The following is a 24,903-nucleotide window of genomic DNA, read 5'->3' as shown; positions in this document are numbered from 1 at the left end:
ACACGTACAAACGCACTTACATAAATACACTTACATAATTGGTCGCATTCGGAGGTAATCGTTATGCGGGGGTCCACTGTATATATTGTGCATGTACTACTCTACTATTGCGCATGTATCCTTCTCTTTGTGTGTAGGAAAATGTATATTTCATGTGGTAAAAATTTTTTTTTCATACTTTTGGGTGTCTTGCACGGATTAATTTGATTTCCATTATTTCTTATGGGGAAAATTAATTCTCATACCGATCATTTCGCATAACAATGAGCCCTCTTGCACGGATTAAAGTCACTATGCGGGGGTCCACTGTAATAATATCTTTATTTACTACACGTTCATGTACAAGGTATACAGGCCTAGCTGACATCAGTGACATACTACTATATAGAAAGCCGCTTGTTATGCAGAGTATTTCAAGAAAATTAGGTCAGTGTCCCAGGATAACACCCACACTAGTCGGCTAACACCCAGGTACCCATTTACTGATGGGTAAACATAGACAACAGGTGTAAAGAAACACGCCTAATGTTTCTACCCTGGCTGGGAATCGAATATTTACCAAAAATCATATATGTCTAACCCAAGCCAGGTACTAAAAATAAGCCACGTTGACTTTTTTTGGTTATCCTAGGTACTCTACACATATGCTGCTATGCGTGGTAATCTATAGAGAGAAAATAACTTAAAAATTTTGTTTCAGGTTTATGGTGCAGTACGAGTATATATCACAGTTAGCCCTGTACTACTTTCCGTTTTCGCTAATATAAGCCCCCAAGACAGGGATAGGAGAATGGTACTTGTATACCATATATCCTCTTCATACCTTCGTTGAACTGCTCGGTGTTATGCTACATATTATTTATTCTGGAGTATTTAACATGTTTTATGTTATATTGTTTATTATGTCATATTAGATCAATTGAGATAGGCAAATAAGCTGTAGTGTTGATATTAGCGTAATAATAAAGCATATTCTCCTGCTTCATGAGACTGAGTTCATGGCAACCGACAGTGGCTTCAAAGCCACCTTATCTTTAACCCTTTGAGGGTTTTGGTCGTACTAGTACGTTTTACACGTAGGGTTTTTTGACGTACTAGTACGCATAAATTCTAGCGGCCTCAAATCTCGCGCGAAAAGGCTGGTAGGCCTAGGTGTGAGAGAATGGGTCTGCGTGGTCGGTGTGCGCGGTAGAAAAAAAATCTGGGACCCAGTGGTGCATTGTGGGAATGCCCTCTTAGTAAACAATGTTCACCATGCCTCGCGGTAAGAAGGTCCTCACTCCTCGGCGAATTGGGACACTTTTGTTCCCCAGTGACAGTTCTAATAGTGATGGAAGTGCCAGTGAAGATGAGTTTCGTGGTTTTAGTGAGGTTTTGACCGAAACTAATGACCATAATATCGGTAATAGTGAGAAAAACCCAGACGACCCTCAGCCTTCCACCTCTGGTGCTGGGCCCTCTTGTTCACGTTCAGTTGTTCCAGAACCCAAGAGGAAACTTCTATTTTCCCAAATCCCAGACTCAGATGAGAGCATGGGTGATGATAGTGATAGTGAATATGAACTACAAGCTCTTCAAACTAGTTCCAGTAGTGATAGTGAAGTGCAATATTCCCCAGTGAAGCGTCAGTATATACGACGATATATGCGCTCTGGTAGTGTGCCATATGTTATACCAAGGGGAAGGAGTGTATCTCAGAGTACATCCCGTGGCTGTACAACAGGAACAGACAGTGAAAATGACGAAGATACTGTTGCAATTGGGATGGAAAATGTGCGTGGTGGTAGTGGTGCCAGCGGTGAGGCACCAGCAGTGGGCCACGCTGCCACCCACACTGCCACCCACGCCGCTGCCTCAGCTGATCTAGAACAAAGGCCACCATCCCCCACTCACCCACCACACCAGCCTCCACAACCACAACCTCCACAACCACAACCACCTGTCATTGTCCAGTACCCACCAGCAGACTGCACCTGGGATTGGCAGGAAGCTGTCAATTTTGTTCCAAATCCCCACCAGTTTGATGACAGCCAAAATGGAATACGGCCATCTTGTGCACTTGGGAACAATGCCACTGAACTGGAATGTTTCGAGCTATTCTTTGACGAACCACTGATGAAAAGTATTGTCATGGAAAGCAACACATACTACGAGTACACCATGGCAAACACATTACTTTCACCAAAATCACGTCTACACCAGTGGAAGGAGGCAACTGTGGCTGAGATGTATCCTTTCTTTGCCACAATAATGCTTATGCCACATGTGTATAAGCACAAAGTGAAATCATACTGGTCAACAGACCCCCTGATTGCAACACCAGGTTTCAGTGATATAATGCCAGTGAATCGATTTGTGCTAATGTTACGTATGCTTCACTTCTCAGATAAAACCAGGCCTGACAGAACTGACAGGTTATATAAGATTAGGAATGTGTTTGTGTATCTGAAACAGAAATTCAGTACGCATTTTTATCCCTTCAGGAAGCTTGTAATTGACGAGTCTTTGATTCTGTTCAAAGGAAGACTCTCTTTCAAGCAGTACATACCAAGCAAGAGGAAACGCTTTGGTATAAAGTTGTTTGTGCTTTGTGATTGTTACAGTGGTCTGGTATTGGATATTATTGTGTACACTGGAAGTTATACATTGCAAAATACCAGGAAGTTATTGGGCATCTCAGGTGATGTGGTTCGAACAATGATAGAACCATACCTTGGTAAGGGGCATATATTATATACAGATAACTGGTACACAAACCCCTCACTCAGTGATTTTTTGCGAGTGAACATGACAGATGTGTGTGGCACAGTGCGTGCAAATCGGAAACATATGCCCAGGTTTGACGCTGGCACTCGTAGAGGTGAGGTGCAGGCGTTTGTTGCCAATGACATCATGGCATTTCGGTGGCATGACAAACGAGATGTCACACTGTTGTCATCAATTCACCCTAATGAAATGGCAGACAGTGGCAGGCAGCATAGAGAGAGAAATGAACCCATTCTAAAACCTGCAGCTGTGATTGATTACACCTTCAACATGCGTTCAGTGGACAAATGTGACATGCAGATTGGGTTTGCTGATTGTGTTCGCAAGAGTTATAAGTGGTACATCAAACTGTTTTTCCATCTTCTGGACATTTCCATGCTCAATGCTTATAATATGTATAAGATGAGCACCAGAAACAAACCACAGTACGGCAAATTCTGTTTGTCTGTCATCAGACAAATAGTATTCAAGTACCAAGGAACAGCACCTGCAATTGACCGCCCACCAAATTATCAACAACTACCTGCTCGTCTGAAGCATGGTGATCACTTCCAGGTAAAACTGCCTGCTACTGCTTTGAAGAAAAAGGCTCAGAAGAGGTGTTACGTCTGTGCACATACAAAAAAACGCCCACAACAACGCAGAGACACTCGTTTTATGTGTGAGGAGTGTAAAACTCCACTGTGCATGACACCATGTTTCAAAGAGTTCCACAGGCTTCAGAACTTCTAGAAACATTCCCTGTGACTGTATATGTGTATATAAAATATAGAAAAATAGTAATAAACAACATTTCATATTTGTTTGTGTAAATATTTTCTGTAAACAAAATAATGACAACAGTGTTTACGCCCTTATTGTGTAGTATTGAAAAAGAAATAACTTACAAAATACTGATCATGTTGGCCTCAGAGGCCATAAAAGTTACTCAGAAAAAGAAAAATTGAAAAATAATTGAAAATAGTACATAAAAAAGTAAATAGAAAAATACCGGGTAACGGCAGTCGGCGATGTTACCATATGTTGTTCAATTTTGGCAAATTTCACGCCTCCATATCTCGGTAAGTATTGACGTTAAAATTTTTTTGTTTAGCCTATAATGTTTAGAAAAAAAAATCTATTTTTTCATAAGAAAAAATAATTTTTTTTTTTTTTAAATTTGGCCGACCCTGAGAACGAGTTTCGGAGAGGGCCTGTCGACCCTCAAAGGGTTAATGGATAATGTACTGTGTAGGTGCTTTACATAATGAGAAGCATTTCTTTTATTCATTGGAACCATGGCTAGGGCTAAAAGTAAGCAGGTTAAAACAATAAATGGAGAAAAATAATTTGAATGACTTATGCAGCAAGTAGCACCGCCAAACAGTACCAGCAAGTTGGTGTGGCGACCCTGGAAATTTGAAATTATGCAGGCCAAAATTAGTGCCAAATAACTGAAGGAACCGAATAACTGATTGCCGGATTTGTGATGGCGGGCCTGTACTAGGGGGAGAGAGCACAACTTTGTAGTACCCACAGTTAGTGGCCAGGCTTCAAACACCTTTTATTGTACAGCAATAAAGGAGTGGAACAGACTGCCAGCACATGTCAAAGCCAGTATAGCAGAACCAGTTCAAGAAGAGAGCCAAAAAGTGCCTGATGAATGAAGCTACAGAAAGGGAGGGGAATGATTTTTTATTTTTTAGCTAACAAACGTGTAATTTTACCTTATTCCTAGTAATGACCCATATTGTAGATAGTCTTAATGGCCCTCATGTAGTAGATAGGCTTAATAGTATGATAATAAGATGTTATCTCCTTTATAGAATAATAATAGGATATTATCACCTTTATATTATAATAATAAGGTAAAAGGACCCCAATTTATTTATTTATTTATTTATTTAATGTCTTTGCAAACAGTACATTGAGATTGTGTATATACAATAGTGGGTTGCAATGCAAAGAGAGCCTCTATTATGCCTAGGCATTATGGGCCAACTTAACATTATTGGCTTACATTCTACTTAATACTAAGGAGTAGTATAACATAGTTGTACAGTAGGAAAGTAATTATTTCATAGTTGTACAGTAGAATATTAATTATAAATGAATCAAAATTTGTATAATACAAAGATATACATATTTATATTTTAAAATGCTTTTGTGACTGTCTGTCTGACTTGTTTGGGCTATCCTAGGTTCTCTACACATATACTTCTATGTATGATAAACATCTACAGAGTTCCACAGTCAAACATTAGCCAATTTAGTCAAAATCTAGGAAGTATGATAACTGATGCACGCATGAACAAAGATCACTTACTACTCTCAGGTGACTTCAATATAAATCTCCTGCAAGACCAGGACCCACACGTTACTGAATTCACAAACACAATGAGTAACTGTATGTTACTACCAGCAGTAACAAAACCTACAAGAGTTACAGAGACTAGTGTTTCCCTACTTGACCACATCTGGACCAACACCATATCCCCTTTAAAATCAGGCATAATTACAGATAATACCACAGACCACTACCCTACTTTCCTCATAACAACTCTTGGTAAACTACCCCAAGACACTACTAAAGTCACCTTCAGACTTCACAATGAGGCAGCCATTAATAACTTCACAACAGCATTAGCAAACATTGATTGGCACACTGAGCTAGAAATCTATACAGATATTGACGAATGTATTAATAATTTTCTAAAAAAGACCCAATACCTCTATAACAAGCACTGCCCTAAAAAAACTAAACAGATGACAGCAAAGAGACTGAACAGTCCCTGGCTAACACCCAGCATTCTCAAATCCATAAATACAAAACACCAATATGAAAAACAGTACAGAATGGGTCACATAACCAGAGACCAAACAAAACGTTACTCGTCAATCCTAACCAGCCTGATAAGAAGGGCAAAAAAATTGTATTATGAGAACAGATTATCCAACTTACGAGGTGATATAAAAAAGACCTGGAAAACCCTATCAGAAATTCTCGGAACAAAAAAGATATCACGAAATAGCGAAATAAAATTAGCAAAATCAGATGAACCCCAACTCCCACCAACAGAAACAGCAAACAGACTCAATGATTTCTTCTCCACTATAGGACAAAACCTTGCCAATAAAATCCCAAGCTCAGATACCCCACCAAATGACTACCTCACCGGCAACTACCCAAACACACTGTTCCTAGCTCCGACTAACCCATACGAAGTCTCCCTTATTATCAATGCACTAAAAAACAAGGCAGGAGATTTAAGTACCTTACCACCCTTTATATACAAAAAAGTGTCAAAAGTGCTATCTCCAATCATTGCAACACTCTTTAACAAATCCATTGAATCCTCCACCTTCCCTACAGTACTCAAAATAGCAAGGGTCACCCCGATCCACAAAGGAGGAGACCAAACAGAGTTGAATAACTATAGGCCAATATCCAACTTACACCCTCTCTCAAAAATCTTCGAAAAATTAATTCATAAACGAATCTACTCATACCTTATCTCCCAAAACATACTCAACCCCTGCCAATTTGGATTCAGGCCTAATAAAAATACTAATGATGCTATTATACACATGCTAGAACATATATACACTGCAATAGAGAAAAAAGAAGTCCCACTGGGGATCTTCATTGACTTACGTAAAGCTTTTGATACAGTTGACCATGACTTGCTCCACGTAAAATTGTCACACTATGGTATAAGAGGGCACTCCCTCAACTACCTCAAGTCATACCTCAGCAACAGAAGCCAATATGTGTATGCAAATGGGGCAAACTCTTCTGCGCAACCAATTACAGTTGGTGTCCCACAGGGAAGTGTCCTTGGCCCTCTTCTCTTTCTCCTATACATAAATGACCTTCCAAATGCTTCGCAATTACTCAAACCCACACTATTTGCAGATGACACTACATACGTCTTCTCTCACCCGAGCCCAGTCACACTAGCCAATACTGTAAATACCGAATTACAGAAAATATCTACCTGGATGAGGACTAACAAACTTACACTAAACATTGACAAAACCTACTTCATTCAGTTTGGTAACAGAGCTACAGATGTCCCTCTTAACATAATGATAAACGGATCACCTATCACAAAGCTAACAGAGGGAAAATTCTTAGGAATCCACCTTGATAATAGACTCAAATTTCATACACATATACAACAAATTTCTAAGAAAATTTCCAAGACTGTAGGCATACTATCGAAGATACGGTACTATGTTCCACAGTCAGCCCTCCTGGCCCTATATCACTCTCTTATTTACCCCTATCTCACCTATGGAATTTGTGCATGGGGCTCAACAACAATTAACCATCTCAGACCACTAATTACCCAACAAAAGGCTGCAGTTAGAATGATAACAAATTCTCACTACAGGCAGCACACTCCACCAATATTCAATACACTAAACCTACTCACCATACAAAACATCCATACTTATTACTGCACCTATTACATACATAGAACACTTAACTCTGATATTAACCCTCCCCTCAAACATCTCCTTGCCAACCTCAACAGAACACATGACCATAACACAAGGCACAGATCACTCTTTGATGTTCCTCGTGTTCATCTCACACTATGCAAAAACTCAATGCACATAAAAGGCCCTAAAATCTGGAATTCATTACCTGTAAATATAAAAGAAACACTACCTGTTTATAAATTCAAGTCTCTACTCAAAGATCACTTACTCACCCAAAACCAAATAAATACTGAATAACTGAACCTTATAAATTGTATATCTTAAATGTTTCTCACAATTATATCACATAAATGTTAAACCTAAAACCGAATCTAACTTTATTATTTTTTAAATACACTACCTAACAGAATCCTTCATATGACCTGTCTTTGTAATACTCACTTGTGCTTTATAGTAATCTGTTTACATTAATGTTTTATCACTGACTTCATCATTGCTTAGTTAATCTTAAGTTAATTTTAAGCCAGCCCGTAATGCTATGCATAGTATAAGTGGCTTTGGCATACTGCTCTTATCTGTATTTTTTTTTGTACCTCTGTATGTGTGCACAAATTTATAATAAATAAATAAATAAATAAATAAATAAATATGATAATCTATGTAACTGTATTTGTGTATACCTGAATGAACTTACTTACTTATTCCGTTTGTAAAATTGTAATAAATACTGGTCAGTGGTACAAGCAGACCCACAAGGAGAAAAAACAAACAGAAGTTAAGAGTAATACTGTATATATCAGCTTAGAACTAAGGCCTTCTTCCACTGAAGAACCTCAGCTGTGGATCACTGATGGTTTCTTTAATTTTTTACATCTACTGCTACATGATTATCTAAATAAGGCAAGCTATGCTAGGAGGTCCCAAGAGTCTTATCTTAACCTAGGTACAAAAATTTCATTTTTATTTTCTATGTTGAATTTTTTATTTTATTATTATCACACCGGCCGATTCCCACCAAGGCAGGGTGGCCCGAAAAAGAAAAACTTTCACCATCATTCACTCCATCACTGTCTTGCCAGAAGGGTGCTTTACACTACAGTTTTTAAACTGCAACATTAACACCCCTCCTTCAGAGTGCAGGCACTGTACTTCCCATCTCCAGGACTCAAGTCCGGCCTGCCGGTTTCCCTGAATCCCTTCATAAATGTTACTTTGCTCACACTCCAACAGCACGTCAAGTATTAAAAACCATTTGTCTCCATTCACTCCTATCAAACACGCTCACGCATGCCTGCTGGAAGTCCAAGCCCCTCGCACACAAAACCTCCTTTACCCCCTCCCTCCAACCCTTCCTAGGCCGACCCCTACCCCGCCTTCCTTCCACTACAGACTGATACACTCTTGAAGTCATTCTGTTTCGCTCCATTCTCTCTACATGTCCGAACCACCTCAACAACCCTTCCTCAGCCCTCTGGACAACAGTTTTGGTAATCCCGCACCTCCTCCTAACTTCCAAACTACGAATTCTCTGCATTATATTCACACCACACATTGCCCTCAGACATGACATCTCCACTGCCTCCAGCCTTCTCCTCGCTGCAACATTCATCACCCACGCTTCACACCCATATAAGAGCGTTGGTAAAACTATACTCTCATACATTCCCCTCTTTGCCTCCAAGGACAAAGTTCTTTGTTTCCACAGACTCCTAAGTGCACCACTCACTCTTTTTCCCTCATCAATTCTATGATTCACCTCATCTTTCATAGACCCATCCGCTGACACGTCCACTCCCAAATATCTGAATACGTTCACCTCCTCCATACTCTCTCCCTCCAATCTGATATTCAATCTTTCATCACCTAATCTTTTTGTTATCCTCATAACCTTACTCTTTCCTGTATTCACCTTTAATTTTCTTCTTTTGCACACCCTACCAAATTCATCCACCAATCTCTGCAACTTCTCTTCAGAATCTCCCAAGAGCACAGTGTCATCAGCAAAGAGCAGCTGTGACAACTCCCACTTTGTGTGTGATTCTTTATCTTTTAACTCCACGCCTCTTGCCAAAACCCTCGCATTTACTTCTCTTACAACCCCATCTATAAATATATTAAACAACCACGGTGACATCACACATCCTTGTCTAAGGCCTACTTTTACTGGGAAAAAATTTCCCTCTTTCCTACATACTCTAACTTGAGCCTCACTATCCTCGTAAAAACTCTTCACTGCTTTCAGTAACCTACCTCCTACACCATACACTTGCAACATCTGCCACATTGCCCCCCTATCCACCCTGTCATACGCCTTTTCCAAATCCATAAATGCCACAAAGACCTCTTTAGCCTTATCTAAATACTGTTCACTTATATGTTTCACTGTAAACACCTGGTCCACACACCCCCTACCTTTCCTAAAGCCTCCTTGTTCATCTGCTATCCTATTCTCCGTCTTACTCTTAATTCTTTCAATTATAACTCTACCATACACTTTACCAGGTACACTCAACAGACTTATCCCCCTATAATTTTTGCACTCTCTTTTATCCCCTTTGCCTTTATACAAAGGAACTATGCATGCTCTCTGCCAATCCCTAGGTACCTTACCCTCTTCCATACATTTATTAAATAATTGCACCAACCACTCCAAAACTATATCCCCACCTGCTTTTAACATTTCTATCTTTATCCCATCAATCCCGGCTGCCTTACCCCCTTTCATTTTACCTACTGCCTCACGAACTTCCCCCACACTCACAACTGGCTCTTCCTCACTCCTACAAGATGTTATTCCTCCTTGCCCTATACACGAAATCACAGCTTCCCTATCTTCATCAACATTTAACAATTCCTCAAAATATTCCTTCCATCTTCCCAATACCTCTAACTCTCCATTTAATAACTCTCCTCTCCTATTTTTAACTGACAAATCCATTTGTTCTCTAGGCTTTCTTAACTTGTTAATCTCACTCCAAAACTTTTTCTTATTTTCAACAAGATTTGTTGATAACATCTCACCCACTCTCTCATTTGCTCTCTTTTTACATTGCTTCACCACTCTCTTAACTTCTCTCTTTTTCTCCATATACTCTTCCCTCCTTGCATCACTTCTACTTTGTAAAAACTTCTCATATGCTAACTTTTTCTCCCTTACTACTCTCTTTACATCATCATTCCACCAATCGCTCCTCTTCCCTCCTGCACCCACTTTCCTGTAACCACAAACTTCTGCTGAACACTCTAACACTACATTTTTAAACCTACCCCATACCTCTTCGACCCCATTGCCTATGCTCTCATTAGCCCATCTATCCTCCAATAGCTGTTTATATCTTACCCTAACTGTTGAATGATCATGTATTAATAAAATTTATTTTAATAAAAATTTTTCCCCTCAACAGAGAAATGGAGTTGTAGTTGCATCAGTAGACAGCTTAGCCAATGATGGGGCGCGACGAGAGTCATACTTGCCACGTTATCTGCTGAGACAGAAGGTCAGGTCTGCTCTCATTCTGTGAGTGTTGTTAGGTTTCTGTTTTGCTGTTACCTCAAAGCTGTAGTACTTTGGCACAGTCAGCAAAAGGGTTAGTGTCACATAACACCAAATATAGATAGAGGTTACAGTCATGTAACACCAGTTTTTGAGACTTGACAGTCATATAACACTAGGTATAAAGAGTTTACAGTCATACAACACTACGTATAGAGAGGTTACAGTCATATAACACTAGGTATAGAGAGGTTACAGTCATGTAACACCAGGTATAGAGAGGTTAGTCACATAGCACCAGGATAGACAGTTCACAGCAGTGCCAGATTTAGATGAGATGCCCTAGGCTACTCCACTTGTGAGGCCCCTCACAATCCTCCAGCTTCTCCACAAGAGGAAGATGGAAGAGTGTTTTAAACAAAATTCAGTGAACTCAAAGAGGAGGAGGAGGATAATGGGTGTTTAAAATTCCACAATTCACAATTCCTCCTTTAAAGGACATAAGATGCTATTCTTAAATACCATAGTGATTGAAAATAAAGCATAAATGTTAAAATTAACACTGTGAAAGTCTTTTGCAATAACCGAACTTTGCAAACATTTTGTGGAATAAGCAGGAATTTTTAGGAAAATGAAATTGTAAGCTTACTGTTATTTTTTATTATTATTTTTTTTTTTTTTATTATCACACTGGCCGATTCCCACCAAGGCAGGGTGGCCCGAAAAAGAAAAACTTTCACCATCATTCACTCCATCACTGTCTTGCCAGAAGGGTGCTTTACACTACAGTTAAACTGCAACATTAACACCCCTCCTTCAGAGTGCAGGCACTGTACTTCCCATCTCCAGGACTCAAGTCCGGCCTGCCGGTTTCCCTGAATCCCTTCATAAATGTTACTTTGCTCACACTCCAACAGCACGTCAAGTATTAAAAACCATTTGTCTCCATTCACTCCTATCAAACACGCTCACGCATGCCCGCTGGAAGTCCAAGCCCCTCGCACACAAAACCTCCTTTACCCCCTCCCTCCAACCCTTCCTAGGCCGACCCCTACCCCGCCTTCCTTCCACTACAGACTGATACACTCTTGAAGTCATTCTGTTTCGCTCCATTCTCTCTACATGTCCGAACCACCTCAACAACCCTTCCTCAGCCCTCTGGACAACAGTTTTGGTAATCCCGCACCTCCTCCTAACTTCCAAACTACGAATTCTCTGCATTATATTCACACCACACATTGCCCTCAGACATGACATCTCCACTGCCTCCAGCCTTCTCCTCGCTGCAACATTCATCACCCACGCTTCACACCCATATAAGAGCGTTGGTAAAACTATACTCTCATACATTCCCCTCTTTGCCTCCAAGGACAAAGTTCTTTGTCTCCACAGACTCCTAAGTGCACCACTCACTCTTTTTCCCTCATCAATTCTATGATTCACCTCATCTTTCATAGACCCATCCGCTGACACGTCCACTCCCAAATATCTGAATACGTTCACCTCCTCCATACTCTCTCCCTCCAATCTGATATTCAATCTTTCATCACCTAATCTTTTTGTTATCCTCATAACCTTACTCTTTCCTGTATTCACCTTTAATTTTCTTCTTTTGCACACCCTACCAAATTCATCCACCAATCTCTGCAGCTTCTCTTCAGAATCTCCCAAGAGCACAGTGTCATCAGCAAAGAGCAGCTGTGACAACTCCCACTTTGTGTGTGATTCTTTATCTTTTAACTCCACGCCTCTTGCCAAGACCCTCGCATTTACTTCTCTTACAACCCCATCTATAAATATATTAAACAACCACGGTGACATCACACATCCTTGTCTAAGGCCTACTTTTACTGGGAAAAAATTTCCCTCTTTCCTACATACTCTAACTTGAGCCTCACTATCCTCGTAAAAACTCTTCACTGCTTTCAGTAACCTACCTTTAAAATACATATACATTTTCTTAACATGTCGGCCATTTCTCACCAAGGCAGGGTGACTGAAAAAGAAAGAAAGTAAAACTTTTATCATTATTCAACACTTTCACCATCACTCATACATAAGCACTGTCTTTGCAGAGGTGCTCAGATACGATAATTTAGATGTCCCTCCAAACAGCCAGTATCCTGAACCCCTCCTTTAAAGTGCAGGCATTGTACTTCCACTTCCAGGACTCAAGTCCGGCTAACCAGTATCTAAAACTCACACGCACGCTTGCTGGAAGTCCAAGCCCCTCGCCCACAAAGCCTCCTTTACCCCTCCCTCCAACCTTTCCTAGGATGACCCCCACCCTGCCTTCCTTTCCCAACAGATTTATACACTCTCCAAGTTGTTCTACTTCGTTCCATACTCTCTAAATGCCTAAGCCACCTCAACAGCCCCTCTTCAGCCCTCTGACTAATACTTTTAGTAACTCCACACTTTCTAATTTCCACACTACAAATTCTCTGCATAATATTTACACCACACATTGCCCTTAGAATGATATCTCCACTGCCTCCAGCCTCCTCCTTGCTGCAGCATTTACAACCCATGCTTCACACCTATATAAGAGCGTTGGTACCACTATACTCTCGTACATTCCCTTCTTTGCCTCCATGGATAATGTTTTTTGTCCGCACAGATACTTCAATGCACCGCTCACCTTTTTTTCTTCATCAGTTCTGTGGCTAACCTCATCCTTCATAAATCCATCGACTGACAAGGCAACTCCCAAATATCTGAACACATTCACTTCTTCCATACTCCCTCCCACCAATGTGATATCCAGTTTTTCTTTAAATTGTTTGATACCTTCATCACCTTACTCTTATCTATGTTCACTTTTAACTTTTTACCTTTACACACTTTCCCAAAGTCATCTGCTAACCTATGCAACTTTTCTTTAGAATCTCCCAAAAGCACAGTATCATCAGCAAAAAGTAACTGTGTCAACTCCCACTTTCTATCTGATTCCCTATAATTTAATCCCACCCCTCTCCCCAACACCCTAGCATTTACTTCTTTTACAGCCATATCTATAAATATGTTAAACAACCATGGTGATATTACACATCTCTGTCTAAGACCTACTTTTACTGGGAAGTAATCTCCCTCCTATACACCCTAACCTGAGCCTCCCCATAAAAACTCTTTAGAGCATTTAGTAACTTACTACCTGTTCCATACACTTGTAACATCTGCTACATTGCTCCCCTGTCCCCTCTATCATATGCCTTTTCTAAATCCATAAATGCAATGAAAACTTCTCTATCTTTATCTGAATACTGTTAACATATATGCTTCAATGTAAACACTTGATCTACACATCCCCTACCCATTCTAAAGCCTCTGTGTTCTTCTGCAGTCCTGCTATCTGTCATTCCTCTAATTCTTTCAGTAATAACCCTACCATACCCTTTACCTGGTATACTCAGTAAACTTATTCCCATATAAGTAATGAGTGAACTGTATATGCATTTTATCACTTTGGGATGCTTAAATATCATAGAATAGTATGTGTGGGTGGGGCGGTCTGGCTGGCTACCATACATACCGCACTTGATTTCTTACAATAAATAATACTCAACTCACCCTAGATTAAGACTACAAATATTTTAAGATAAGTAATGAGTGCACTATGTGTGTATTTTACTTTTTTATTGTTTTTTAATGACTAGTTCTATTGCTAACTTAATACAGTGGGCCCTCGCATACCATTGGCATCACATAACGTTAAATCCGCATACCGATACATTTTATCGTTAAAATTTTGCCTTGCATACCTCTAAAAAACTCGCTCAATGCTATTCGTCTGAGACGCGTCTAATGTGCGGCCTGAGTCAGCCTCACATGTTCCGCCGGTGGCATTGTTTATCAGCCAGCCTACAATCCAAGCATACAATCGGAACATTTCGTATTATTACAGCGTTTTTGGTGATTTCATCTGCAAAATAAGTGACCATGGGCCCCAAGAAAGCTTCTAGTGCCAACTCTACAGGAATAAGGGTGAGAATTACTATAGAGATGAAGAAAGAGATCATTGCTAAGTATGAAAATGGAGTACGTGTCTCCGAGCTGGCCAGGTTGTATAGTAAACCCCAATCAACCATCGCTACTATCGTGTCCAAGAAAACGGCAATCAAGGAAGCTGTTCTTGCCAAAGGCGCAACTGTGTTTTCAAAACAGAGATCGCAAGTGATAGATGATGTTGAGAGACTCTTATTGGTGTAGATAAACGAAAAACAGATAGCAGGAGATAGCATCTCTCAAGCGATCATTAGTGAAAAGGCTAGGAAGTTGCATCAGGATTTAATTAGAAAAATGCCTGCAACTAGTGATGATGTGAGTAAATTTAAGGCCAGCAAAGGTTGGTTTGAGAGATTTAAGAAGCGTAGTGGCATACATAGTGTGATAAGGCATGGTGAGGCTGCCAGTTCGGACCACAAAGCAGCTGAAAAATATGTGCAGGAATTCAAGGAGTACATAGACAGTGAAGGACTGAAACCTGAACAAGTGTTTAATTGTGACGAAACAGGCCTGTTTTGGAAGAAAATGCCAAGCAGGACCTACATTACTCAGGAGGAAAAGGCACTCCCAGGACATAAGCCTATGAAAGACAGGCTTACTCTTCTCATGTGTGCCAATGCTAGTGGTGATTACAAAGTGAAGCCTTTATTAGTGTATCACTCTGAAACTCCCAGAGCGTTCAGGCAAAAGAATATCCTCAAGGCTAATTTGTGTGTGCTGTGGAGGGCAAACAGTAAGGCATGGGTCACTAGGGACTTTTTCTATGACTGGTTACACCATGCATTTGCCCCCAATGTGAAAAATTACCTAACTGAAAAGAAATTAGACCTTAAGTGCCTCCTGGTGTTAGACAATGCCCCTGGTCATCCTACAGACTTGCAGAGCGACTTTGTGGGGACATGAGCTTCATTAAGGTCAAGTTTTTGCCTCCTAATACCACTCCTCTCCTGCAGCCCATGGACCAGCAGGTTATTGCAAACTTCAAAAAACTGTACACAAAAGCTCTGTTTGAAAGGTGCTTTGTAGTGACCTCAGAAACTCAATTGACTCTAAGAGAGTTTTGGAGAGAGCACTTTAATATCCTTAATTGTGTAAACCTTATAGGTAAGGCTTGGGAGGGAGTGACTAAGAGGACCTTGAACTCTGCTTGGAAGAAACTGTGGCCAGAATGTGTAGACCAAAGGGATTTTGAAGGATTTGAGGCTATCCCTGAGAGGCGTATGCCAGTTGAGGAATCAGTTGTGGCATTGGGGAAGTCCTTGGGGTTGGAGGTTAGTGGGGAGGATGTGGAAGAGTTGGTGGAGGAGGACAATGAAGAACTAACCACTGATGAGCTGATAGATCATCTTCAACAGCATGAGGCCACACCTGAGGAAATTGCTTCGGAGGAGGGGGAGAGAGAAATTGAAGAAGTTGCCTACTTCAAAGATTAAGGAAATCTGTGCAATGTGGCTTAAAGTGCAAACCTTTATGGATGAAAATCACCCTCAGACAGCTGTTGCAAGCCGTGTTGGCAACCTGTACACTGACAATGTTGTGAACCACTTTAGGAAAGTCATAAAGGAACGAGAGGTACAGACCTCTATGGACAGATATGTTGTGCGACAGAAGCCCAGTGACTCTGAAGCTGGTCCTAGTGGCATTAAAAGAAGAAGGGAAGTACAGTAACCCCAGAAAAGGACTTGCTACCTCAAGGCCTAATGGAAGGGGATTCCCCTTCTAAACACTAAGACCATCAACACTCTCCCCTCCTCCCATCCCATCAGTCATCACCAGATCTTCAATAAAGGTAAGTGTCATGTAACTCTGCATGTCTTCATGTGGTAAAAAAAATTTTTGTTCATACTTTTGGGTGTCAGGAACGGATTAATTTGATTTCCATTATTTCTTATGGGGAAAATTAATTCGCATAATGATAATTTTGCATAACATTGAGCTCTCAGGAACGGATTAATAGCGTTATGCGAGGGTCCACTGTATATGTTGGTGTAAACTTGTTATCTAGCATTTGTATGCATTTTTAAGGGGAAAAAAGGGTTTTCCACTTTACGGCGGTAGCCTGGAACCTGACCTGCCATGTAAGTGGGACCCTAATGTACTTAAATTGTACTTTTTTGGTAATATGCATACTTAAAATTTACCACTCAATAACTTATGTCTAATCTTAAGTAGTCTGTAAACATTAGTATTAGTCTACCCAAAATGCACAGCATGTAAGAGGCTTTCTTTTGTGCTTAACAATATTTTATTACATGTGAACTATATTTTGTACACTGTACAAAGAAATAAAGTTGGTTAGTTTGTAGTGTAATTCTGGGTTATTAGCCTTAGTACACTTCCCACAAACTTTTTTTTTTAAATTTTACAGTGCTCTTGACCGGTAATCTTGGACTTTAGTACAATATTTCATTTATTGTTTATTGAAGCTGCACTCCCTGCATGTGCATTTATTGCATTTTTGCTGTATTTAACCATAGGTAAACAAATTTGAAATAAAAAAAAAAACAGCACTGACATCTGACAGTGTGGTGTGTTGACCAGCACAGTAGCATCAAATTTAACATATTTTTTTTTTCATATGTGAAAGTTCACTAAATATTTTTTTTTTTTCAGGGATGGGAGACATTAGACCCTTTTATACCTATTCTGGTGTCAAACTACAATGAGTTGGAGATGCAGAGCATTGTGGATTATTATGTTGACCGGAATTGGCTGCAGAACCCAGGTGCGTCTTCAGATACTGGACGAAGGGAGTTGGCTGGGCTTAGTAGTTGTAACCCATATACCTTAATGAATATTTGTAATTCACTTTAAATGAATGCCATTAATGTGTAAAGAGCAGTATGTACAGTTGTACAATAAAATATATAAATACTGCTAAATATGTTGTTTTTATGGGGCTAAATTAAATTTGTTTTCCTTATTAACTTAAGCTTGTAAGTTTGGATTTAAATATAGTGAAAATCACTCAAATGCACTGATATGATGAAGTCTCTTTCATTGGGGAGACCTTTGTGTGGCAAAGGGGGTCATTATATGATGAGTATTGCAAGGGGGGGGGGAAGATAACTGAAAAGGAATGGGAGATAGACTTTTTAATAATTTGGCTAAAGGGCACCTCATATCCATGCTAACGTAGATACCAGATTGTCCTTTCTTCATGGCAGACCACATCACCTGTTTGGGTAAAGGATTTTTTCATTCCCAGTTGGTTGTGCCTGATGAGGGTATGTGATGGAGCAGGGTTTCCTGCTCCCCATACTGACTACCTACTTACTGCTTGGTTCCAGATGCCCATACTCTGTGTACATCCTTATAGGAAGGATCATTCTTTATAGGGCTATCCCTGAATATACCTGAGGTATACTTTGGAGTCTGGGTTGGCCCCCATCTTCCCTCCCATTTGCTGGCACCCCGGATCATCGCCATGTCCATACCCCTCATGCCAAGATCTTCTTCTTGTTACTATCTTCTTTCATGGCTTATGTATATTATTGCTCTCCCCTGGTCTGTATATATCACACATGTATTGCTATGTGTGCCTCAGTAGTTCCTTGGTTGGGTTACCTCAGCATTTTCTCTTACCCAGTAAGCTACGGCTTCTTGTTTCCCATGCCTTGAGTGGCTCCAGACATTACTAGTCACTTCTGTTCTCTGCTTGGTCTGGTTTGTCTCTTCCTTGGTTGATAAATCTGCTTCTTGATGAAATATTTGGTCACCTGTGGTTAGTGGTACAGTCTCATTCGGTGTGAGAGTGAGTAAAGGAAGGAAGGAAGTTGTTGCAATTTTTGGTATTGTATTCCATAGTTTTGGCCTTTTAATGTGCAAGGAGTATTTAAATAGGCAGAGTCAAATACATACTGTATTTCAGAGATACATATTTCTTGTATTGTCCAGCCACTCTCCAAGTACCTGGACCTATTATGTACCTCTGTAATCTATTGACAACTGCCCACAGGATGGGTATGGGGTGCATAATAAAGATATTAAACTAACTAAACTCTCCAAGAGCTGGATCTCTGGGTTAATGTTCAACTTGATTGATTTGCGGTACTGTCCCGGACCAGGTCTTTTCCAGATGGTGACCTGGTGTTGGCCCCCCAGGTGGGGGGTATCGCTTATCTTCCCTCTTCTATCCTGCACAGATGTCTTGCTGAGGTCCCTCCAGCTGGAGGGTGTTAATGTTCAATTATTATTATTATAATAAAAAAGAAGCGCTAAGCCACAAGGGCTATACAGCAATGTTAGTGTTCACGTTTAATGTCCTATATGTACATCATGTACAGTAATGCAGATATATTTAGCATCTATGTCATTAAGTAGCAGCTGACTGTATTATATTCATGAAGAAGCACTAAATCCAGACATAGGAGTTAATCAAGGTTTATATAAGGAAACTATAGTTTCTATCCCTTGAATCCTGTATAGTCCTTGTAGCTTAGCACTTCTTTTTGATTATAATAATAATAATATCCCTTGAATCATGAACACTTCAGCATTAAGGCACCTGCCTGTAGAGATAATAATCAACATAACTAATAGGGTTGTAACCTCTGAGGTCACACAATGGGCAGCTGCTGTCACGGGACTTTGAAGAAGCCAAATATATCACCCACTACTAAAAAAAGAATTAAATTCAAATTTAATATCTCAGTTCCTGTAATCTGAGGCCATTAAGCATTTTTAACAAATATTAAGTACATTCACAATTTGCCTGAAAGTGGTCAGGCTGAAGTTATCTCCTACTGATTTGACCTTTCAGCCCTATCTCCCATCCCTCCTGGGAATTTAGTCATGCTAAAACAAGGCTGAATTAAAGTCCCTGTAGTTCCTAGGCACTCTCATAATTGTAAACCTCCAAGATATGTCTATAAAAAATATTTACATTTCGTACATTGTATGCTGTTACTAACATAAAAGCCAGAAAACACTTTAAGGTCATATAGTGTCTGGGAATGGGAGACAACAAAGCTCCATCCAAAGAATATAAATTCTATAGCCAATACTATACCGTAATTTAATTAAGAGGTAATTGTTAAGTTCCAGTTACCAATTTCCATTTTGATCCATTTGAGGGTTTCCATTAAACACAATGAATAATACAGGTCTGGGTTATAGACCTAATTAGTCACAGTTTATCAAGATAACAATAGGTCACATGCTATCCTAGGGAAGCCATGGGAGATTACCAGTCTGTCTCCTTCATGCTGCCACTGCCTGCCCTGAATCCTCCTACATGATTGATCATTCCACACAACACTTAGTTGGAGTGTGTAATACTAACAGGTATGCAGGCTAAACCAAGTATGCAAAATCCTTTATTTAGATAATATTTCAGACTAAATAGACATATCATGACCTGAAACAATTATTAAGTTCAATAAAGTCAACAAAGTGTCAATACATCAAATAAAACTAAAATATAACAATAAAACTTCATTGTCATCCTGTCCAATATACCAACTACTTGTATAAACGTTGTGTATACTCTGTCTTAGCAAAACCATAATCTATATACAGTGGACCCCCGGTTATCGGCCATAATCCATTCCAGAAGGTCGGCTGATAACCGAAAGGGCCGAAAACCGAATTAACATTTCCCATAAGAGTTAATGGAAATACAATTAATCCGTTTCAAAGAAAAATATTCACAAAAGAATAATTTTTGTAACAATTATGTAAGTATTACATACGTTTATTGAAGGCTAATGCTGGCTTCTGGAAGATAGGGAGGAGGAAAGAGGAAGGAGTTAGTGTTTGGAAGGGGAATCCCCCTCCATAAAGACTTTAGGTAGCAAAGCCTTCTCTGGGGTTACTTCCCTTCTCTGTCTTTTAATACCACTAGGACCAGCTTGAGAGTCACTGGACCCCTGTCTCACAAAATAACTGTCCAAAGTAATCTGTTTCTGGTGACTCTAAGATTTCCCTGAAGTGTGGCAGGGTTTTGTCACTAAACATGTTGCAAATAAGGCTTGTTTCAGCTTTGTCAGAGTGGTGTTTCTCTACAAAAGCTTGTACCCTAGTGCACATGCACATACCTCTTTAATCTCTGAAGAAGGCACCTCCTTCACTCCCTCTTCCTCCTCCTCTGAAGCGAGTTCCTCAGCTGCAGTCTGTTGCTGTTTGAGATGAAGCTCTTGCAGCTCTTCAGTGGTTAGCTCTTCCCTGTGGTCCTCCACCAACTCTTCCACATCCCTGCCACTCACCTCCAACCCCAGAGACTTCCCCAGTGCCACAATAGAGTCCACAGGGTTGGCAGTGTCAGGGTCAGCCTCAAACCCTTCAAAATCCCTTTTTTGGAAACAATCTGGCCATAGTTTTCTCCAAGCAGAGTTCAAAGTCCTGGAAGTCACTCCCTCCCAAGCCTTACCTATAAGGCTTATGCAGTGGAGGATAGTGAAGTGATTCCTCCAGAACTGTCTTAGGGTCAACTGAGTGTCTGATGTCACTTCAAAGCACTTTTGAAACACTGCTTTTGTGTAGAGTTTTTTGAAGTTAGAAATGACATGCTGGTCCGTGGGCGGGAGGAGAGGAGTGGTGTTAGGAGGCAAGAACTTCACTGTGATGAAACTGAAGTCCCTAAACACTTGGTCTTGCAAGTCTGGAGGATGTGCAGGAGCATTGTCTAGTAACAGGAGGCACTTGAATGGTAATTTCTTTTCCAGGAGGTATTTTTTCACACTTGGGTCAAACACATCTTTAACCTACTCTTTGAAAATTTGCCTTGTGACCCATGCCTTATGATTAACTTTCCACATCAAACACAATCTATTCTTCATGACACTGTTTTTCTTGAACACTGGGATTTTCTGAGTGATACATGAGTAAAGGCTTCACTTTGAAATCCCCACTAGCATTACCACACAATGAAAGAGTAAGCCTGTCTTTCATAGGCTTGTGTCTTGGCAGTGCCTTTTCCTCTTGGGTAATGTAGGTCCTGTTTGGCATATTCTTCCAAAACAGGCCTGTTTCGTCACAACTGAACACTTGTTGGGTTTTGAATCCTTCAGCCTTTACATAGTCCTGGAATTCATGAACATACTTTTCAGCCACATATTTGTCAGAACTTGCAGCCTCACCATGCCTTACAACACTGTGTATGCCAATACGCTTTTTAAATCTATCAAACCATCCTTTGCTGGCCCTAAATTCAAGAACTGCAGCACTTGTTCCAGGCATTTTCTTTGCAAGATCCTCATGCAACTGCCTTGCCTTCTCACAAATAATAGACTCCATAACACTGTCTCCCACTAATTCTTTTTCCTTAATCTACAATAATAATAACTTTTCCAACTCTTCCATTATTGGTGGCCTTTGTTTAGTTAGACAAGTTACTCCTTTTGCAACATTAGAATCTTTGATTTGTTCTTTCTTTGCCATGATGGGTGTAATTGTTGATTTATTCTTGCTGTACATCCTGGCAAGTTCCACCACCTTCATACCACTTTCAAACTTTTGTATCACTTCACGCTTAAATTCCATGGTGTTTCTCACTTTCTTTGCCACAGGAACTTTCTTTGGAGCCATGGTTCCTTATTTCACAGTTGCACTGCAAAAATAACACAAGCTACAATGGGAAATAAGCAAAATGTTTGGATGTAGCATAAGCAGAAGCTTCCTTAGCCACCGAGAGACAAAGCCAAACTGATGTGCAAGCAGCCCCAGCCGGCAGATGGACGTGTCCCAAATGGCCGATAACCGAGCAAACGACCGATAACCAGGAGCTGAAAAACCAGCTGATAATCGAATTGGCCGATAACCAAACCGGCCGATAACCGGGGATCCACTGTATTTTATGCACTGCTTTTGCTGTTTATATTCTGTACACTAGATGGAATGGCATATTGCTAAAAAGGACAAAAACAAAGATACAGGTTGTAGTAGTCAGAAAGACACTGATGTTTACAGTGAAGCCATAATGACATTCTTCTGGGACTGGACTTTATCAGATTTACTTGATAAAGCTTGGTTGCAGAGGAAATGTCAGAATGAAGGTTTCACTACAAACATAAATGTCTTTCTGATTACTTGTCAGCTAATACCATCATTCTGCCACAGGTTGTGATCCTGATAAAAGCTTGTGTTGCAGCTAACACCATCATTCAGCCACAAGTTGTGGTCCCAATAATAGTTTGTGTTGCAATTTGTATTTTTGTCTTCATACTCACCAACATCACTGCTGAACTGGATACAATAACCAGAGGCTTTTGTACAGTGATGCAGCTGCTGACATGTAAGCTAGTCTTATTACCTAATAAGAACATAAGAATGGAGGAACACTGTAGAAGGCCCACTGGCCCATGCGAGGCAGGCCCTTATCAAAACGACCTCTACCTAAAGCTACCCAAGAAATAATTGTAATTAACTGCACATTATTACATGAGTGGGGGAAATACAAAGCCAGAATGGGTTTTACAGCACCTGAGAAAATGGGAGACAATCAGGATCAATCCAAGAAGAGTAAGCAAGCTTTAATTTCTTGGATCAAGAATGCCTCATAGGCATAAAGGAACCTCCACTGAGGGGGGGAGGGGAACTAAATGAGCATTGTCTTCATTTTTCAGGTGCTGTATGACCCCAACAACTTTAGAACTTGTCCCAATAATATGATAAAACAGTTCTGTATATATAAAAATTTGCAAAAGATATATGTTATCAACAACAGTAAACATATATAGTAAAGTGCAGTTTGCATCTAGTGTACAATTTGGAGTTAAAACTTTAAAGCATAAGAATTGAATCCTACAGCAGGACTACTGGCCATGCTATGCAGAGCCTTGTCAAACCCAACCCTTCTTACTCATATATTAGTCCAGCCTAAATAACAAAAAAGGCACAATACCGTGACTGGAATGATACACAAATAACTCGCACATGGAAGAGAGGAGCTTACGACGACACTTCAGTCTGACTTGACCATTTACAAAGTCACACTAACGAAAAGGAGAGCAGGATGGGTAAATATAGACAGGAGGTGGTAGTAGTAGTAGTAGTGGTGGTGGAGGGAAGGAAGTAGTAGTGGGGAGGTAGTGAGGGTAGGAGGGGCCAGTCAAATACTAAGAAAGAGGAGCACTGCAAGGGTGCTAGGTGCCCACAGAGGGTAAGAGCAAGAACACCAAGGGGGGAAAACAAATAAATAAATAAATAAAGAAGAAACAAATACACAGGGCATAAGAAAGACAACCCAAAGGAGAAAGAGGAAAGGGGAAGAGGGAGAAGAAGAAAAAAAGGAGGAATCAGGTTAGGTCATGAGTGTTCTGAAGTTTGGAGCACTCGTGACCTAACCTGATTCCTCCTTTTATTCTTCTCCCTCTTCCTCTTTCCTCTTTCTCCTTTGGGGTGTCTTTCTTCTGCCCTGTGTATTTGTTCCTTCTTTATTTATTTATTTATCTGTTTTCCCCCCCTCGGTGTTCTTGCTCTTACCCTCTGTGGGCACCTAGCACCCTTGCAGTGTTTGCCACACTGTTTGCTCTAGCTGGCACTCATTTTAACTGGCGTTCCTACAGGGTACTAAGTGGTCCCAGATTTTTTTTAATATGGTGCACATCGAGTGTTAAGACCCATTCTATGCTGACCAGGCATCTCAGGCCAATCATGCCAAATTTGGAGGCAGGAAAAATAAAACGTATACATATATACGTTTGGGGCACTAGTGGTAAGAATGTATATATATACGTTTGGACTGTTTACGGGTTAATATATCTCTCACATGATCATCTAGTCAGCATGGACTAAAGTGTCATCCAAAGTTTCATCCCTAAGTTGTTGACTAGTGACTTGTTCCAGCCACAATACTGTGACTTTTATTCTTCAAATAATGTGCTACTTGAAATAATCATATGTGGCATTATATTTCATTTAAAAATGGAACAACAATGGCTAGTTATTAGTGTCATTTGATAATATGTAAATTATTATTATATTCATGAAGGGTTCATGCAGCAACTGGGAATGGGTGGTGATCAGGTTTGATCCAAGGATGGAGAGTATAGCTCCAATTCCATAAATCAAAAACCCTTCTCCAGGATCAAGGCAACCCATGTCATCAGTGATACAGAGTAAAGAAAGCCAGTAGTCTTCATCCAACCTGACTTCTAGCTGTCTCCACTTTGTATAAATATTGGTAGAATTAACTACAATATGTTAAGTAAAAGGACAAAAGTGCAACTAATGTGACATTTTATTGTGGCAACGTTTTGCTCTCCAGGAGC

General features: G+C 40.2%; 2 protein-coding genes across 3 annotated transcripts in view; one reads left to right on the top strand and one right to left on the bottom strand.

Moving 5' to 3' along the window:
- mRpS29 (mitochondrial ribosomal protein S29) overlaps positions 1 to 17,574 on the top strand; it is a 193,406-nt gene extending 175,832 nt beyond the window's left edge. The window contains exons 8-9 of one of the 2 annotated variants that reach the window (XM_053795726.2): positions 10,599 to 10,691; positions 17,306 to 17,574. In XM_053795726.2, the coding sequence (XP_053651701.2) occupies positions 10,599 to 10,691; positions 17,306 to 17,506 (294 nt within the window). In that variant the 3' untranslated portion in view covers positions 17,507 to 17,574. Of the gene's footprint in view, positions 1 to 10,598; positions 10,712 to 17,305 lie in introns of both variants that reach the window. The other variant, XM_070099839.1, reaches the window with a different exon arrangement.
- LOC138854784 (uncharacterized) overlaps positions 1 to 24,903 on the bottom strand; it is a 338,965-nt gene that overhangs the window by 133,358 nt on the left and 180,704 nt on the right. The gene's annotated exons all lie outside the window — the stretch shown is intronic.

The sequence above is a fragment of the Cherax quadricarinatus genome, chromosome 69 (assembly GCF_038502225.1).
Source record: "Cherax quadricarinatus isolate ZL_2023a chromosome 69, ASM3850222v1, whole genome shotgun sequence".
NCBI classification, from domain to species: domain Eukaryota; kingdom Metazoa; phylum Arthropoda; class Malacostraca; order Decapoda; family Parastacidae; genus Cherax; species Cherax quadricarinatus.
This window is presented reverse-complemented; position numbering and strand designations above follow the sequence as displayed.